General features: G+C 42.8%; 1 protein-coding gene across 4 annotated transcripts; it reads right to left on the bottom strand.

Moving 5' to 3' along the window:
• Window positions 1–47: 47 nt before the first annotated feature.
• Window positions 48–18,104, bottom strand: alms1 (ALMS1 centrosome and basal body associated protein). Of its 4 annotated transcripts, XM_030044404.1 has the most exons (19): window positions 18,026–18,104; window positions 16,490–16,661; window positions 16,158–16,278; window positions 13,419–15,339; window positions 12,871–13,030; window positions 10,804–11,934; window positions 9,967–10,082; window positions 8,224–9,379; window positions 7,547–7,669; window positions 6,569–6,724; window positions 5,886–5,963; window positions 4,900–5,852; window positions 3,927–4,044; window positions 3,399–3,533; window positions 2,502–2,767; window positions 1,551–1,707; window positions 1,273–1,330; window positions 574–673; window positions 48–361 (listed from the first exon to the last, which is right to left on the bottom strand). In XM_030044404.1, exons 1-19 carry the CDS (start codon window positions 18,038–18,040, stop codon window positions 317–319), a joined length of 6,981 nt encoding a protein of 2,326 aa, XP_029900264.1. In that variant the 5' UTR covers window positions 18,041–18,104; the 3' UTR covers window positions 48–316. The 4 variants fall into 4 exon arrangements, with proteins under 4 accessions (XP_029900264.1, XP_029900260.1, XP_029900262.1 ...); XM_030044400.1 differs by having other exon boundaries at window positions 4,900–5,963; XM_030044402.1 differs by having other exon boundaries at window positions 2,502–2,743; window positions 4,900–5,963.
• Window positions 18,105–18,603: the final 499 nt, after the last annotated feature.

The following is an 18,603-nucleotide window of genomic DNA, read 5'->3' as shown; positions in this document are numbered from 1 at the left end:
GCCTTGAAGCTAATTGTTTTGGGGAGAAAAAATCATGTATAACATTACATATTTGCAGAAAATCGGTTTATTTTTCCGTTAAAAACACATTTTCAAGTTTCTCCACCTAAAACATTGCTCTGGTCCGTGAATAAGGCTCAACACACTTCAGTGATGCTACTTTTCCACATAATCTTTTAAAATACACAGACATGTTCACACATAAATAAAAAGTATTTTTGTTAGGTAGCTTTTACATGAATGAATAATTAAACTGCTAAAAAAAGGTTTCACAGCTCTGGTTTCATCTACAGTACAAAGCTTGGCTGGTCTGTGATCACTGCCACGGCGTCTGTTTTCCGAGTACACGGCTGGTGATTTTCTGAAACACAAGAAAACTGTTTATCACTTTGAGTCGATTTAACAGGCAAAAGGTTAAAATCAGTGCATCAATTTACCAGCTATTGCTCTGAGCTAAGAACCAACCGGACCTATATATTAGTGAGATTAGTGAGTAAGTCTTGGGATCCACAAGTCACTGCTGCTTGTGGATGAAAACCTTTTTTTTTTTTTTTTTTGGTGCAGGTTGTGTACCTTGTTGTAGAGTTGAGCGTTCAGCCGGTAGGAGCGATACTCCACTTTCCGTCTTTCCTCCTCTCTCCTCCTTTGCACCTCAGGCAGGTTCTCATAGATCCTGGAGAGGGAGGTGATGTTCAGAGAAAAACTTGACTGAAGCCAAGCAGACCCAGAAGGACTCTTTCTGTAATATCTGTGTTATACAGAGGCATTGCAATTTTCTTGTCTTCTACATAGGGCGCTAATTAATGTGTAAGGTGGTCTATCACAATTTCACTTTCTATTGTGAATAACAGCAATGTCATAGTAGTGAAACCTTTCATTTACAAGTGAACTCATGGCTTTATTCTGCTGTACTTGAAAATGGTCAAGATGTCTGGACAGATTTCAAAAAGTCATGAATCAGCATTAACATGTGCTTTAATGTGAGCTTATAAAGCACAGCTTACCATGCCTTATGATTTAGTTGGTATACTAGCTAGTTCTGGCTTAAGACATGACTATTTTTCCAACTTTCTCTTTCTGAATTATTTTTGTTTTTGCATGTAACTTAGATAGGAAAAAAACCCAACTAAAAATCAGATACTCCTTGTGCTGGGACACATGACACCCCTGGTATTATTTCGGTATTATCTCTGCGTTATCTTGGAATAATGAATCCTTCCTTATTTTTTGTTCAAATTAATATATACTACTCATGGCAAGTAACAGACTCACTGTTTGGATCTCTGGATCATCTCCTTCCTGGGGACGGCTCTCGTCAACAGAGTGGTGCCTTGACGGAGAGACAAAAACAAAGTGCTGATCAGTCCAGCTGCTATATCATCCAACAATGACAACAGCATTTTGTGTGGCTGTATGGACAAAGCGGCATCAGCAACGGGGTTAACAACGAAAAATGTAGGCACTTTTGATTCTGTATCGTCACAGTTGTCACATCTTTGAAGTGAAGCCAGCAGAGGGAGGCGTCACACTTCCCTTGTGGCGTCATGTACCTGCAGGTCTCAGCAGCCTCCCGGCTCGGGTAAAGGGGTCGTCTCTCTCTCGGCTGAACTCGTCCCGCAGCTTCCTCTCCTCCGTCTGCAGAGCCAGACGCCTCACCCTCTGCCTGGACTGAGAGATGAACTCCGGACGACGCATCTGCAGAGCCTCCTGGAGGATCGAAGGTGAGTGTTAACATGAACCGTTAAAGATTAACCACAGAGAAGGACAAGAACAAGAGGATTTCTAAGGGCATTAGTTACTGTTTTTCAAGTCTAGTGAGATTTAACACTATCATCATTTTCATAAATATTAGCATTCCCACAAATTTTCCATCATAAAATCTGCGTCATTTATTGGCCTTAATATTTTGGCTAAGAAAAAATATTATTAATTAATTGTAACAGTACATAACCCAGCATGCAAAATGTGTCCAAGGCTAATATTTATATCAGGACTGACCCACAGTGTTTTCCTTTCTTTTCAAAACACTTGTGAGCAACACCCAAACTTCCAAAGAAAAGAAAATATGCAAATTCAACGTATATATATATTTCTCAACATCTCCTATGCCTCCTGAAAAAGGCAACAGCAAATATATCATCTCCCATGAACAACACAGTCAACATCCATCCAGTCAGATGTCTCCTTGTTTTGACCTGTAAATAAGCATCATCCATTTAACCAAACAGCGAGCTTTAGAAAAAACTGGAGCACAGTGATGGATGACCCAATGATTAAAGAGAAGGAGACTAATTATAGGTCCTCTCCTCCGTTTTGTCTTGGGGGACAAAGAAACAAAAAACAGCAGGGTGGCTGTCCAACACATTATTCTGACACTGAGGAAAGGACAGGACAGAGTGCGGACTGTTTCCTTTGATTCACGTGTCATCCTCAGTCAGTCAAGAACCTACAGCACAATGTTTTGGATTTTGAGAGGAAGACGAAGAAAACAGATGAATAACCTGGAGCGTGATGCGGACCAGCCCAGAGGACGATGTTTTGCCTCTTGTCTCTGGATCAGATTCAGCATGTGTGGCACCGAGCTGTCTGTTCCAGTCCTCCTGGATGTGTCTCTGTCTCAGCGGCTCTCTCCAGGGGGTCGTTCTGCTGTAAGGCTCAAACCAGGCAGCGCTCGGCCTCCAAGCCGGCTCCTCCTCCTCCTCCTCTGGCTGGTTCTCCTTCCTCGCCTCTGATCTCAGTTCCTCTGCAGAGATGAACCATGAAACAGCTAGAAGGAAACAAAGCAGGAAGCTAATTAACACCACCAGCTGAATGTCTGCTAAGTGGCCATGGCTTTAAGTTTGTCTGCTCTATCAGCCACTTCGGCAAGAAACCAAGTTCCCTTGTACTCCAAAAATAAGCATGGCTAGTAAAACAGTTAAAGCTGAGGGTGAATTTTGAAATACAGCAGCCTCTAAAGCCAGTAGGCAAAGGTTTCATGTCTCACTGGTCAATCATGAGGTTGACCAGACTCCAGATTATAATGTATTGAATTCCAAACATTAATTTGGGACATTGGAAGTTGAGACTGGGAAAAATGAGCTGACAATAAAGAGTGTGATAGTAGTGTAGTAGTAAATGTTTTCATCTGTCATCTGTCTGTCATCTGCAAGTGGACCAGAGCTCCGAGGCAGTGAACTTCATCCCAATTTAGTTTGTGGATGTACGAATATCTGCCAGTCAAATTCGATGACTTGATTGTTCTGTGACACAAGGCACAACTTTTGAGTTACTTTATGTGTTGAACACCACATGTGTTGTTTTGTCCAGCTACACCTGGCCTATCAACAGAACATACAGTAGATCATTATGGGAACGCCTCATATAGATTAAAATGAACAGCTAGTAAGCTGACGCACCTTGTGGGTAGCTCTTCGGGAAGCTTCTCCTGCTCTTCCTCGTCTTTAAATGCCTGGCTTCACTGGGGGAAGGGAATGTGGTGCCAACGTCTCTGGTGTGGCGGCGAGTCCCGTTACTAACAATCTCCAGGTCACCTGAGGAAAGATATCAGTGTGTAGAATATTCTACAATATTCATTCAAGCTTAGAGAGCTAAACCTCATGGAGAGGGAAGGAGGGATTTGATGTATTCCTTCCGGTTATTGTAAATCTATTCAGAATGAGGTCTACAAAGCACTGCTTAGCAAATAATGTGACTGCAAAATTGAAAATTAGTCTCCAGTCTAGCCATGAGAGATGAGGCTGCACAGACAAACGAGGCACCGGCAGAAACTCAAACTTCAACCGAGAAAGGCATACACACTACTGCACACGCCTGACTGACAACAACAAAGCATAATTCACACAGATTACGACATGAGTACCCACAGATCTGAATGAATTTAGTTGGTTAACACATGGGAGAATGACCACTTGCTCTTCACTGACCTGCCTGGATGCCTTTGCTGACCAGTTTCACAGCTTTCTTTGCTGCCAGAGGGCGGGAAGGGTTGCGGTGTGAGGGGAGGGTGACAGTGCTGGTTGATGATGCAGAATCCGCAGTAACCTCCAATCAAAACAATGAAATCAACAGGTTAGATCTGTTCAACATCTCCAATTATCAGGGAACACAGTTAGACTATGAGCTGTACAATATGTGGATCATGTGTCTGGTGCATGTGAGGCTCATGTGTGCCAGTTTGTCCTGTGTTACTGTATTACATGTCAAAACATGCACTTATTCAGGGTTCCTGCACTCACTGGGATGTCAACCTCAAAGACTTTTCAGTGACTACAAAGAATCTGACTAGAACATGGAAATGGCACTCCTAATTTTTCAGAGTTTTCCGGAATTTACCCTAATTTTAACAATTTCCCCCCCCCCACACACACACTTTTCAGTGACTGTCAAGGTCTTTCTTCAGGGAAAATCAGTCAAAATTGTTATAATTTGGAGTCAGAACAGGACTAGTCATTTTTCACTTCTGATTAGGGGTGGGATGATAAATAAATAATGCAATATATCACAATAGTTGCTCCTGTGATACACTGTGAATACACTTGTGCCAAGTATCAATATTTGAGTTTTCCACTTAATTTGCACAGCTGCACTTTAGAGTTCCTATGAGATGTATTTGTTCCCTGCATTTAGGCATTTTAACTGGAACTGTTCTGTCATGTTCATGTTGCAGTCGCTGTGCATATTATAACACTGAAAATCATGACTGACTCCTTCTTATTCAAAAATTATTTTGCCTTTTCCAGGATATTTTTTCTTCTTCGATTACAGATGTCATGATGCATCATAGCTGATTATCTTACAAGACATCGCATATCGCAGAATCACCTGTATCATGATCATATCACTTCTGTGTTTAAACAGCTCTATTTCAGGATAAAGTTGAAAGATAGATGGACATACTACGGAGTCATCTGTGCCCGTGGTCTCTGACTGCGTGACGATGTGACGTTTTGATGGGTTTTTCCCTCTTCCCCTCCTCTGCTCCCTGTCTTCTTTCTGCTTGTTGATGGTGCTGTACAGTTTACTGAGGCCAGAGCCCGCTTTCAGGTGTCGGACCCTTTGAGCGCCAAAGACCCGGATCAGACGGGCCGTATCCACAGTGGATATGGAGCCGGACATGGTGGATACGGTGGACAGGGTTTCCGACTCGTCTCTCTCTGCAGGACAGAAGTGTTGCCTCTGTGTGGGATAATGGGAGAGGCTGGAGACAGAGCTGTCCTCCTCTGTGAGATGAGATGTTTCTTCTCTCTGCGGCTTCTGCACCCAGGCCTGGCGAGAAGTGAAAGGTTTATGGTAAACCTTTTTTCCTCCTCTCTCCTTCCTGTCAGTTTGGCCTCTTGTTTCTCTGGCTTCAGCAGTCTCTTCAATATTCTCTTTTCTTTCTTTCCTGTTCAGCAAAACATTCCCACCCCTCCCAACCTCTTGTTCTGTGGTGTGAGGACGTTGATATGCCTCGTCCTCCAGTTCTGCCAAGTTAGATGCCCCTGATGTGCTATGAATGAGACGAGACAGGCGCTCAAGCCGCTCCAGCAGTGACGACTCTTTCTTGTTGGCTGGACGGGACTCCTCCTGGCTCCACTTCTCGCTGAACTTGCACCACAGCTCGTCCAGAGTGCCTGCATTCTGCTGGGACGCTGTGTGAGTGAGGACAGGGTCCCACCTGCCTTGCTCTTGCTCAGTTCTAGCCTGAGTGGCAGAGCTCTGCTCCAGGTGGGTTTTGGGGTGCTGGCCGGCTGCACGGTAGCCCATCTCCACACGGACTGGCTGAAATGCCTCACGTCTCGCCACTGATTGGTTGTAGCTGAGGAACTGAACTGGGCTGGTCCCCTGGTCTCTCTTGGAGGTGTAAAGACCTTCATTTCTTGATAAAGGCACCCTGGGCAAGCCAGCTGATACCTGAGAGGACAACTGAGGAGTCTGACTCACACTTATCTGAGAGCTTCCATCTGCTGTCACAGAGGCACCTATTAGAAAAGACAAAAAATAAATGTAAAAACTTAGGATAAGAAAATAGTTTTTCCCCAAAAGAAAATTGTCCTGGGCACATGTTATGTTTGTTCCAGAAAAAAAAATGCTGCACTTGCCCATGTCCCATTATGGATGCATTTAATATAAGAACTGAAATAAACACCTAAACTTTGATGACATTTGAAGAAATTAATAGGAAAAGGAAAATGTACTGAAATTCAATATTTCAAAATGCAATTATCTGACAATATATATATTGGGGCATATAAAAATTATATATTTCCTGTATTTCATTATCCTGTGGTAATAATAAATGAGACTTTTTCTCTTTTTTTTCTCAATTTTACAAGCTCTCCATTGAAATTATTTTCTTTACAGCTTGAAATGAAAACATTTTTAAATAGTTTACATTCAAGTCAGCTGATGCCATCGCTAGAATCTGTGGCTCAGATGTAAAAACAATTTTGATCATTCTCTGATCAAATCATATATCAAACTGTGAGATGCAAATACAGTCTCATCCTTCAAAATTAAGGGAGTAAGAATATGTGTACTGCACATGAGCGCTATGAGAACCCTGTCTAGATCTTTCTCAGCTCACCTCTGTGTGCCGGTTCTTGCATTCTGAAGTTGGCTGTCTTGAACCTCTTGCTGTAGATGCCCTCTGTGTGTTTGATGGTGACCCCGCGGTCCAACCGGGGGTCTTGGTTTCCCAGCACTTCACTGCTGAAGCGTGGGGGAACAGCGTCGTCTGAGCCTGGGTCAACGGGACAGCAAACAACAGCAGCACCAGGATGAATACAATTCAGACAGGGACTACAGCTACATTATCCTCTCTGGAAATATAAATAATACTCCTGGAAAAGTGCCTAAATTCTTTAATTTTCAACCTGGGAGGAAAAGAAAATGAGACATGAAGTCTAAGTGCTCTCTCTGTCTGCTGGGGCTCCAACTCTGCCTTTGTCTCACTCCGGCCCTGAACATGAATAATTAATGTAAGCCACGGTGCATGTTACAATAGACCAGCTGCTCCCCATGCAAGCACAGGGGAGATGAGAGCAGAGCCCCCTCATTCATAACAAATTTGCTTAACTACTTTATTCTCAGGATCTGATGATAATGTTATGCTAATGATAACCTCTCTGACAATTCCTGGGTAATTTCTTTGATAAATTCCTTAATTGTTAATTTGGACAGCAACTATTTTTTAACAATTTGTTGCGTTTGATGAGTGAGTTGTGACAGGATGTGGCCTGCAGGAGCTGAATGCGGAATTGTTTTGCCAGGGAAATTAAAATGCTTAATTTGCTTATCAAAACAACCACACACGCCATACAAGAATTTATTTCAAACAGCTGCATGGCCTCGCATATCTATTGTCTGGGTTTTGACATTTATTGACTTGGTGTTGTGCATTGACTCCTCTGCTCAGTGCTCCTGGTGCTTTAATGTTATCTATCTAGAAATGTTAGCTTCTTCTGATGTTTCCCTTGTTGTAAGTCTCTCTGAATGTTAAACAACTGAAATGCAAAATGCAAAAGTCAACATGATGCATGACTTGTGTCAGTGTCGGGTGTACCAGGGTGTGAGCTTTCCATGGTGGTGTCAGAGTTGCTGGTAGTGGAGACTTCAGCTTCAGTCTGAGGGACATAGAAGAGCTCCTCACTGCCGTGGGGTTTATAAGGCAACAGGACAGGCACTGCTGTGTGAGGTAGAGCGATGGGGAACAACAAAAAAAACTCTGAAGTCACACAAACATTTGGAATGAAAAACACTGACATTTCCTACGACTGTGAAAAATGCAGCATTTCAAAATGTGTAACCTGATTCAAAAGACATGACTGGTTCACATTAGACATCCCTCTGTCTGTCATTGAGCAGAACAAGGATATTATCACCACTGCGAGAGAAAACGTGAAATTCAAATGAACATTGTGATTTTGTTGTACTGTTGTGTAAAACTAAGTGTAGCCATATGATTTGGGAGCAGTGATTATGTTCTAATTAAAAACATTTAAATTGAAGCTCAGACTTACATGGTGGTATATGATATGGTGGTGGTGACAAATACGGGACAAAACTAGAAAAAAGCTCCACAGCTGCTTACGATTACAGAGAAAACACTGACTAATACCTGCCGTTTTTATAATATGTCCTTTGGCAGCACTCATAAATTGTTTGATAAATTTGATCAATATGCTATGTGACTATGTGACACAACAGGATGTGCTATCCTTCTCTTCTTAACATGCTTACCTGGTATTTGAATGGCTAAAGGCTTTGGTGAAGCTGCAAGCCTGCGAGGTGGAAGGAAGCATTGTGGGGATGTGGAGGTCATCCTTCCCTGAGGCACAGTAGTTTGGAACGACTTGGAGGTGCTCACTCTTTCAGAGGCTTCTGCTCTTATTGGTTCTCTGGTCTCATATGACTCAAGCGGACTGGATGAACCCAGACCTTCATCCGGACTGCTGGCAGCTGTAGAGGAGTGTCTGAGGGGGACAAACTCTTTAGCCTGCAGCCGTGAAGCAGCAGCAGTGTGACTGGACTGCATATCAGCGGCCGGGCTGTGATCGGGGGCTTTGGGGGACAGGGTGAGATGGGCGTGTGAGACATAACCTGTCCTTGTTGGGGAATCAACGGCAGACAAGCCTGTGGCCTGTTCTACTTCATGACCAACACCAGGAACAGCGCTGTATTGGCTAGAAAACGGCTGCTGGTCAACACTCCTGAAAGCTGCATCAGCGTCCTGCAGATCTCTGCTCCATGACACTTGTGTGTTACTGTCCCTGAGTTTCACATCATCTCTTTCTAGACCCTGTGAGGATGGAGGAGGCTGGTCATACTGACCTCCTATGACATCTTGTCTCTCCTGATATCCTGGCACTGGTTGGGAAAGCAACAGGTTTTGGTCTCTGATATTGTTTGGTTCAGACATTGATACTGGTTCTCTGGGTGTTAAAGCAGTGCTATCTTTGTGGCCCAGGGTACAGGGAAGCTCCAGGTTAGCTGCATGGTGTTGATCAGCTCCTGTGGAGAGCTGGGTCAGGTGGAGAGGCTCAGATGACAGGCTGAGAGGAGGAACTGGGGAAGAGGAGGGAGAGGGGGAGGTGGAGCGCCTGCAGGTGGAGATGGTGATGGACGTGAGGGCTGGAGGGTTGCCTTTCGGGAGGGTAACTCCTTCTCTGGCAGCAATCTCCCGCACCTGAGCCTCTAAATCCAGATGGAGGGGGATATGGCGCTGCCCGCTGGAGTCAAACACGGCGGTGTTGAGGCTCTGCAGCTGCTGGTGGGACGGCCAGTCCTCCCCAGGCCTCAGAGCAGTGCACATGTCTGCTGAATGGGACGGTGCCTGCACCTCTGGGTCTCTGAGACTAGACACCGCACTGCCCTCTGTATCAGTGCTGCCCTGACTCTGCAAGAGGCAGAAAACAACCAGTCTGTACTTGGCAAGGTCACAGTTTCTCTTAACTTGTGACTTAATACATCCACCACAGCAAGTAAATCACTAACACTTCTGGAGAAAGCAAGCCTTATTGTTTTAGAATTAACATTTTATCATGATGAAATATCCAAAGAAAATTATCTTAGCACTGCACTGGAACCAGCTTTAATTGCTCCCAGTGACTACATACATTGACATGTATAAGGTCAAACACAACAAACCTCAAAGCTTTTTTCATATTAACACTATGCTTTCTGTAAAGTTGACTTAATAACCTCTTCACACAACATGCCTCTTTAAAACACACCAGTTACCTTAAGAACGACACCTGTGCAGTCCAGATATTGGAGGTGACATCAAAATAACAATTAAAAAAAAAAGTTTAGATAATGTGGTAAATGTGGTGTAATAACTTAAACTTTGACTTTTAATGTTGCTTTGTTTGTGTTATTTTACAGCACTTAATACGTTTGTTAAGTAAAATGTTATACAAATAAAGCTTTTCTGATTACTACTAACTGATAAGTGAGATAATGAGCTTTTCTTTAGTAACATACCATTATGGGGTTTTTGAAAAGGAGCTCCCGTTTGATCTCTTCGATCCGCTTTCTGTCCTCTATGTCCAGCACAAGAGGCTCACACTGCTGTCCTGACACCTTCAGCTTAATCCACTCTGCCACAGCAAAAAAGGTCAAATTTTAACCAGACACTGGATTAAACTTTGAAGCATATCTAGGCAGGGGCAACAGTGCAGTTTGAGTTATGCTGATACAGATAAGGGCAACACATATATCAATAATACATCAATGGCATGATATGACATCAGATATCGCCTTAGATTTTGGATATTATAGTATCGTAATATGGTAAAAGTGCTGCCTTTTCCAATCAACTGCTTGGACATAATATTCACATTTCTAATAACTGTTAGTAAAAAATCTCTTGAGTGTAAACAGTTGTCAGCCCAACAATATTGATAATGGAGTATTCAGTGAAAGATACTGTGATATTTTATTTTGTCCTTACCACCCAGCCCTAATATAGATCAATTCATTTTTGTACTTCACTATAACATTTTTCTTTTAAGGAAGTTAATTTGGAGCTATTCTTGATGCATGATGATGAATGAAAGGAGGCCAACTCGCCCTACATTTTCTTTACAGAGGTAGAAGGTAAACTGAGGGGGATACAGAGTAGGGAAGACAAAGGAAAAATGATTCTGTCAGACACAGACACAGAAATGTTCAACTACTCTGCCCCTGTGTGGACCCCAGTGTTTAGCTGACCAGAAAAACTGTATGCAGTGTTCAAAATTAACTTTCTCTCACCTGCCAAGGAGTGGTTAACAAAAATCATGAGCTGCCAAGGATAATTTTCTCTGTGAACCTTCTCACCTCTGGCCTTGCTCTCCTGGTCAGTGGTGCTGGGTGTGCTGGACACCATGGTAGCTGGAGATTCACTCTGCAGTAACTTGGCAACTCTCAATGCCAGGGAGCTGTCGCTGCTCCCGTCACTCATCACCACCTCGTCAGGGTCTCCAAGGATGGGAGAGGAGGAGCTACTTTCTACAGGACCTCCCTGTGTGGTCCCGACCTCCTCCTTCTCGGGGACAGCTGCTGGCTCTCTGGGACTCGAGGTGGGCTGTGGTTTGTTTACAGCTGGTGAAGGTTTGATGACTGGCAGCTGCGGCGGACCTGTGTTGTCTGGAGGAGCGGCACTGCAGCCCTCTGGCTCTGTTCGCCGAGCTGATTTAGAAAGAACGAGGGATGATGCACCAGCACTCTGTGGCCTCATGCATGTATTTGTGGCCCGTGCAGCATTGAAGGCTTGAGTGGATGCATCTGGCTGCCCAGATGATGTTGTACTCTCACGACCAACAGAGCTTCCCTTCAGCCTCTCTGAGGTCAGCATGGAGTCGGAGGAGGAGCGGGTCCACAGCAAGGAGGAACCAGCTGTCGGGCCCTCAGCAACAGAGGAGGAGGTGAAAGAGGAGTGCTGGAATGAGCCGGTTTTCCTTCTCAGTGAAAGGAATATGTCGTCATCAGAGTGTGGACAGGACGCTGCAGATGAGGTTGAGGAAGCCATTGAGGGCACACCTGATACAATTTTGTCTGCCTGGCTGAGTAATTTACGGATCTCATGCAAGGCCCTGGTGCTACCAAAGGAATCCTCAGTGCTTGCATGCAGGGAAGACTCCAAGTCTCTATCTCTGCACCTAGTATCTGTAATCAAGGCGCTGTCAGAGTCAAACTTGTCTCCAAGTTGGATGGTATTGTGGCTGCTGGCACAGCTGCTCTCCTTCCGCTGGCTGGGCTGCAGTTCAAGAAGATGGGAGGTGTTTTGGGGCTGTGAGCTGGGCGCTGTTCTCCGGCTGCTGGCTGCTGTGTCTGATGCAGGAGAAGCCCTTGTCTGCTCTGGGAAGGACACTGCAGGACAGAGACTATCCATGCTTAGCGGTATAGAAATACTGGAGTCCACTGACAGCAAGCTGGACCGGGAAAACTCTCCTTTATGGGGACTGCCACCTACAAATATAAAATGGGAAAAAATGAGAAGATCCAAGTATACTGACTGGTTAAAATCTAAGTAGCTAACTAGGGTGAGTGCTACCTGAGAAACCCAGTTTAGTTTTTACAGGAAAGACAGGTCAGTAAAGACAAGTACGTCATTATGGTCAACAAATGCTACTTTCTTTGATTCTTGTTAACAAAATTACAAAGTTTATGTTTCAATTTAGTTCATTGCTGAGCTGTAAAAACACACATCTACAAGCTGAGGAAATGTTTGTATCATTCCAGCTTGTTTTTCCTATTCTCTTCCTCTTTGCCCTCCCTCTCTGTGTATCTTTGCTGGCCTATATTCTTAAGTGCTGGTAACATATATGAACTCTTGCCAAATAAAAATTTCTCTCACTTAGTAAATCCTTCTTTGAGCCATCACTTACTAACTTATCTCTTACTGAGGTTGAGGTGCAACAGCTTTCTCCAGCACATCAACATGTTGGCACTAATGGTGATAAAATGCTAACTGCAGTCATCTTTCATTACATTATCATCTTTGACATTTTTACTGACATTTCAAATACCCTGTAAACATTTAGCATTGTTGGGAGGTCACAAATGTGATGCATGCTCTTCAAATAACTTCCAACCACACAGTCCTTATAGTACAGTACTGTGTTGTGAACTCAGTTTGATTTCCTTTTCATACAGAATTAAGCAATTAAGCACTAGAAATAGCACTATTATGATAAATGTGTAAATTTAAAGTGAAGAGGTTTAGCAAAATATGAACTGCCCACCTTTTCATAAACTGACAGTGGATGATGAAAATTAAAAACATGAACCGTTGCCCTGCAAAATGTTATCACTACTTGAATCCCCTACATTTGGAAAACATTGACTAATGAACTTAAGATAATGTTTTTTTTTTTCTTCAAACTGGATTTTTAGATTTGTTACCTTCGGAGGGTTGAGCGCTCTTGGTTGGGGTCCCAATTGATCCCTTAATTGTACAGAAATCAGTGGGAGAGAATTCAGGCTCTCTGATTGGTCCTCTGGGTGCAAAAGGAGTCAAGATTGTTGAGGGAGACTGGTCAATTCCCAGGTTCTGGAGATACAACTGCAAAAAAAAAAAAAAAAAAAAAAAACATTGTATGAATGACATCAAGTCTAAATGAAGAAGCAACCACAGAACTACAGCTGTGCAAGTGACTGATGAAATGATAATCCTGTTATGTAAAATATTATGATCACAATTATCAGTTTTGATGGTTGTAATTATTTCACTGCACTTTGTGAATCTCACATCAATAGCTTGGCTTTTTACAACCACATCAGGCATGCTTTATAAAGAATTGTTTCAATAAGACGTGCACATATTATGTGATTATTAGTAATTAATAAAACTGCAGTATGATTATGCACAATTCTGTGTTATTTTTTAAAGCTGCAATTGGTTTCACTATTTTACAAACTAAAACAAATAGCCTTTTTTTTCAGGTCATTACCGGAATTCTTTCTTCAATGTTCAGTTCTTGTGATCTGGGCAGAGGAGGTGGTGATGATGGTTTTGAGCTCCAATGCGGAGCATAGTTATCAACCTCCAGGCTGATGACAGACGAAGCTCCAACTGAGGCTCCAAAATTCTGTCCACTGTTGTAGCTGTCTTGGGAATTTGAGAGTGTCCCACTCACATCTCTTTCGAAAGACACATCACTGAACCGACCGAGGCTCATGAGAGGTGAAGGCTGAACCATTGCACTCGGCTGCTGAGAGGCATCTTCATGCCTCTGACTCCTCTCTTCTTCTGCCAGTCTGTCTGCCCGTTGACTTTTTTGGATTGATGTGACAACCGTGCTGAGAGAAGAGTGGGACTGTGACCTGCCGAGGGGAGAACCAGAGGGCTGTGCTGCAGACCCAGTGTCCTCCTTGTCACTGGGAGCACTACCAACTGCCTCCCCACGCCTGGGAGAGGAAGAGCCTGAGCGAGTCATGGAGGAGCTTTGTGTGACATTCTGGTTGTTAGCACTTGAAACAGGAGACTGTTGAGCACTCTGTCTCTGCTGACTAAGGATGAAATTCAGGGAGTCAGAGACTGCATTGTAGGCTCTCTGCTTAGGAGGCATGCCAGAAAAGCCTTGCAGAGCCAGTTTATCAAACAGTGAGATCCCGCCTGAACTCTGATTGGCCCTCCAAGCATCTACCTTCTGCATATAGTTGAGACTTGGAAGAGCCTGGATTTTTCCAGAGGCAGTGTCCTCTTTGTGTGGCATTTCTGTGCCAGGGTGATCGGCATCCAGGTCAGCAACAGCTTCAAGATCAGCACGAGCTGGCTGTGGGGAGACTCTTGTGCTTGACTGATGTGAGTCTTCCATTTTGGATTCTATAGCAGAAAGTCGCCCTAGTGGAGCCTTAACACTGGATTTGGGTGGTGCATTAAAAACACTTGGAGTGGACTGGGACTGTGGGAGAAAACCTAGGTAGGACCCATCGATTCCTGTTTGATTCCCCAAGGACCATAGGTCCCTTTCTCTGTGGCCTCGGTCCACACTATAACCTGCTGAAAACTGTGATGCTGTCTCAGAACTGCAAGCCAGGTTTTTTCTGGCCATGCTTTGCTCCTCTTGGGACATCTCAGGAGCATTCAGGGTAAGGGGCTCGTAGTCTGGTTTATCACTTCCCTGCTGTGAGGCTTTAGATTCAGCTTCACTTCTGCTGTGCCTCCCTGCCTCAGAGAGCAGCTCTCTGTGCAATGCTTCACTGCTGTCGTCGGGTTGAGTGCTGCGGGAACCTACACTGATGTTGGGGACCTCAAATAACCGTGGAAGTGTTTTGTCTGGGTCAGAGTATTTTTGAGGTTGTTGTGTCTGCTGCTGGGAAAGAGAACCTGGAGGACCTTCTCTTCTCTCTGCCCTTCGATCAGCGTGTGGTTTGGAAACCTTGGCACTTTTAGACACTCCACCAAAGGATGCCGTCCTCTTCAGAGAAGTCTCTGAGGCAGAGGAAACAGCACTACTGCTGCTGCTTGGCATGCCAACGTCTTTCTGCAGGAGGTCCAGCAGGTGCTCGGCAGAAACATCCTCACTCAGAAAAAATGTGTCCTCTTCAGAAGCCTCCCCTACTGGCTTGTCTGGAGGCGCAGTCAGCATTTGACCATCCTCTTCTTTGGAACCTTTACCATCAACAGAACGTGTTCCCTGCCCATCATCACCTGGTGGAGAACGAACTATCTGCCTCTGTCTGCCCTCGTCCCCTGGTGACATACTGTGCTGGGAGAGAGAACAGCAGCTGCTTGCTCCGTCCTCAGACAGGACAGTTATTTGGGCCTGGGGGGAGTGGGACAGTGAGGCATGCTCAGAGGCCTGGGAGGTGCGGCCATGTGGTGGAACGTGGAACCTCTCAGATGCAGCAGAAATGTCTAGTGATGCTCTATAAGGGAAAAAGAAGAAATATACAGATTTAGAACATTCAATGACCATTTGACATTGGGGCAGATTCACTTTATTTCTTTCAAAAACATGGCATGGAAAGACGTTTGATGCCTTTGACAAGCATTTAACCACAAGAAATCTGATCAGTCGACGTTTCAGAGGATTTATACATACTACACACGTAGTAATTATGAAGTATTTTTCTCTGCACATACCTCTTGAATGCAAATATACATAAATGTGCCCACTTCACCAAACTGATAAAAGCACTTGTCAAATGTAAATGAAATGACCTCACATCCAGATTTTTCTGTGGATTGCTAAATGCCCTTCTTGGAAATTAAGAAACTCAGTGGTTGCATTAGAAGTAGAAAAGCAAAGTGGTGGCAAAACACATACACTACAAAAAAAAAAAAAAAAAAAAAAAAAAAAAATTACAATGAGTGATCAAAAAATAACTTATGAATGCAGTGACAAACTCATGATACTGACAAAAGAGTGATACCGACAAATGAGTGTCCACAGGTTGAATAAATTTAAAGATTGTGTTATTCTATAGTAATGCAGTGGGCTAAGCTCAGTAGTAGCTCTTAGAAGAACTGTCAAATGAGAAAAAAAGGTCAAAATTGTCCAAAGAATACTGTTTAACTTTAAAATACTAATTCACTCATGGACCCATTAGCTTCACCTTTTTTTTAAAAGTAATTTTTCATAATGCAAATATAATTGTATATGCCTGGTTCCCTCACTACAGGTTAAATTACTCTACTGAATGGTTATGCAGACATTTGCTAATTGTTGCAGTGATGTATTTACCTTAAAGGAGCAAATTCCAGGTCACTTTGTTGAAAAAGAGAATATTCGGTGAAGTTGTGTTGCACTCCGGAGTTTGATGGCAGCAGAGAAAGGGCTGGTGACAAGTGACTATCCTGAAAATCTGATGATGCAGAAAATGCTGCGTTATTAAAACTTACAAAAGTACGGCTGTACTCCTTCAGAAATAAAAAAACTGCTTTAGTGAGAAACACATCTGCATATGCAATTACTACCATTACTGCTATATAATGACACTGTACATGGCACCATGAACACCAAAGCAGAGGAAAACCTTCAGTAAAACAAGGCTAACAATGAACTGCTGGACATACCGAGCTGCTGAGACGCCCCCCCAAGTTGCTGAAGTTCCCAATCAGTTGCTGTGAGCTTCTGGTCCTGCATGGCTCTGTGATGACTCTCAGCTCCCGGTGGGTCTGTAGGTGTTTCTCCTACAGATTGACTCACACCTACGTCTTGTAGCAACTGACCAGAAGACCTCCACCTCTGCAAATCAAAAAAACACAGAGTACTGTTTCTGTTCTCTGCTGCAATTTAAAATGACTGTATACACACTGCCAAGTAACTGTCAACTTGTCAATTTGCTTGCGTTCATGCTTTTACAACTCAACTTTGCATGGATAAAAACACAGGGGTGCAACTTGAGCAGCCTGAGTAGCTCCTTGTGTGTACTTTTGTGACTATAAGTCTTTCACCGTCACTCGCTAGAGATGAGATAAATAATCGGACTTTATTTTGTCGGACCATTGTTACAATTGCTTCTGAAAAAGTAGCTCAGTAACTTTTACTCCGAGTACATTTGACATTTTTGAGTTATCACCTTTACTTAAATAGATTTTAACAGTAACCATACTTCAATCCAATCCAATCCACTTTATTTATATAGCACAATTTAACAAACACAAAGTTTTCCAAAGTGCTGCACAGCAAGATAAAGCACCACAAAATAACACAACAAAAGCAGAATAAAAAGGTAAAAAAAAAAACACAGTAGGGTAACACGATAAAATAAAATAAGATCAATTAAAATAAAATCAGATAAAGTAAATAATAATACTAATAATAATAAAATAATAAAACAATAGGATAGAATAAATAAAATATATAAAAATATTAAAATGAAAAATATTAGAATAAAATAAAATAATAAAATAAAAATAAAATAAAGTAATATTACAATTATAATTTTAATAGAATAAAATAATGTAAAATGCACTGCCCGCACAGCATAAAAGAAAAAAAAACATGCACATATAAAATCATAAATCATAAAATCATAAATCCTACATGCTATCAAAAGCTAAAGAAAGAAGTGGGTTTTAAGAAGGGTTTTAAAATGAGATAGTGAGGAGGCCTGCCTAATGTGCAGCGGCAATACTTCTACATGAGTAGCTCGTACTCAGCTGCTCAAACGTAAACGTTGACTGTCACTTCCCCTTTCTCTCTTCGTGTGGACAAATCTACACTTCCTGACGTTACACTACATTACCCCTGTCAGCTAGCTAATCACAGCAATGAGTCACATAACAACACACTGCAAGACACTTGTTGCTAACTTGGTGCTGCTTGGCCTTGCTGCCAACATTATTAACCATCAAAGATGCTTTTCAGCCTTTGTAAAGTCGGCTGTCGTCGTCGTTACGTTTAAAGGCAGCACGAACAGCTTTGTTGAGATATTAGCTAGCAGTTAGCAAAATTAGCTGAATCGACTAGCAAAGCGGTTAGCTAACAGCGCCGTTGAGACTCAATGCGCGGATTGGCGTGTTATTTATGTGAACTACACAGAGTCGTGGACACTGTTTTACCATAAACTGACAGTGTGTTCATGTTTGTGTTTGAGCGCACATTACCTCTTGAGACTCCATGTTGTTGTTGCCTGTCCGCCAGAGTAAGCGCGCTTCCGTTACCTCGTATCCAAGAAGCGTTGCTAGGAAGTCAAGCCCGCAGACTTGCGCGGGGGATTTGAAAAGCCGTCGACAAAGATCGTAAATTTGACAGATGAGTCGCTCAATGTTTAAACCCCAAACCACTTCCCTGTGGTTACACGTGAGAGGGTGCAAAACTACCGTGATGATGATATTCATTTTTAATTTTGACTTTTAACTGTCAAAATAAACAATTGCTTTTAGTAGTTAAAACTGTCACAGCTTTAATTGATTTATAACCTGTAACATAAATTAATTGATGGACTGTAAGTGTTAATAACTCGATATTTATTCTACCTCTAACCTCACACAACTGGAAACAACGCCAAACCTCCAAGACTTTTTATGTATTGATTTTTATATTTATTTCACACTGTAGGACAGTGGCGGATACAGAACATGGCTAATGGGTGGGCCTAAAAATTCTGGATGGGCCTGTTATTTCATTTTGTTTATTTTTTTTAGATAGACATGTATAAAATGATATGATGAAAGAAAAAAAA

The sequence above is a fragment of the Myripristis murdjan genome, chromosome 22, assembly GCF_902150065.1.
Source record: "Myripristis murdjan chromosome 22, fMyrMur1.1, whole genome shotgun sequence".
NCBI lineage: Eukaryota > Metazoa > Chordata > Actinopteri > Holocentriformes > Holocentridae > Myripristis > Myripristis murdjan.
This window is presented reverse-complemented; position numbering and strand designations above follow the sequence as displayed.

What these genes read in the sequence shown, in the direction of transcription:
- alms1 (XM_030044400.1), bottom strand. An exon ending in ACATTGAAGAAAGAATTCCG is followed by an intron (nt 13,031 to 13,418) that starts GTAATGACCTGA and finishes TTTTTTTTGCAG; the next exon opens with TTGTATCTCCAGAACCTGGG. An exon ending in GAGCGCTCAACCCTCCGAAG is followed by an intron (nt 11,935 to 12,870) that starts GTAACAAATCTA and finishes TTATATTTGTAG; the next exon opens with GTGGCAGTCCCCATAAAGGA.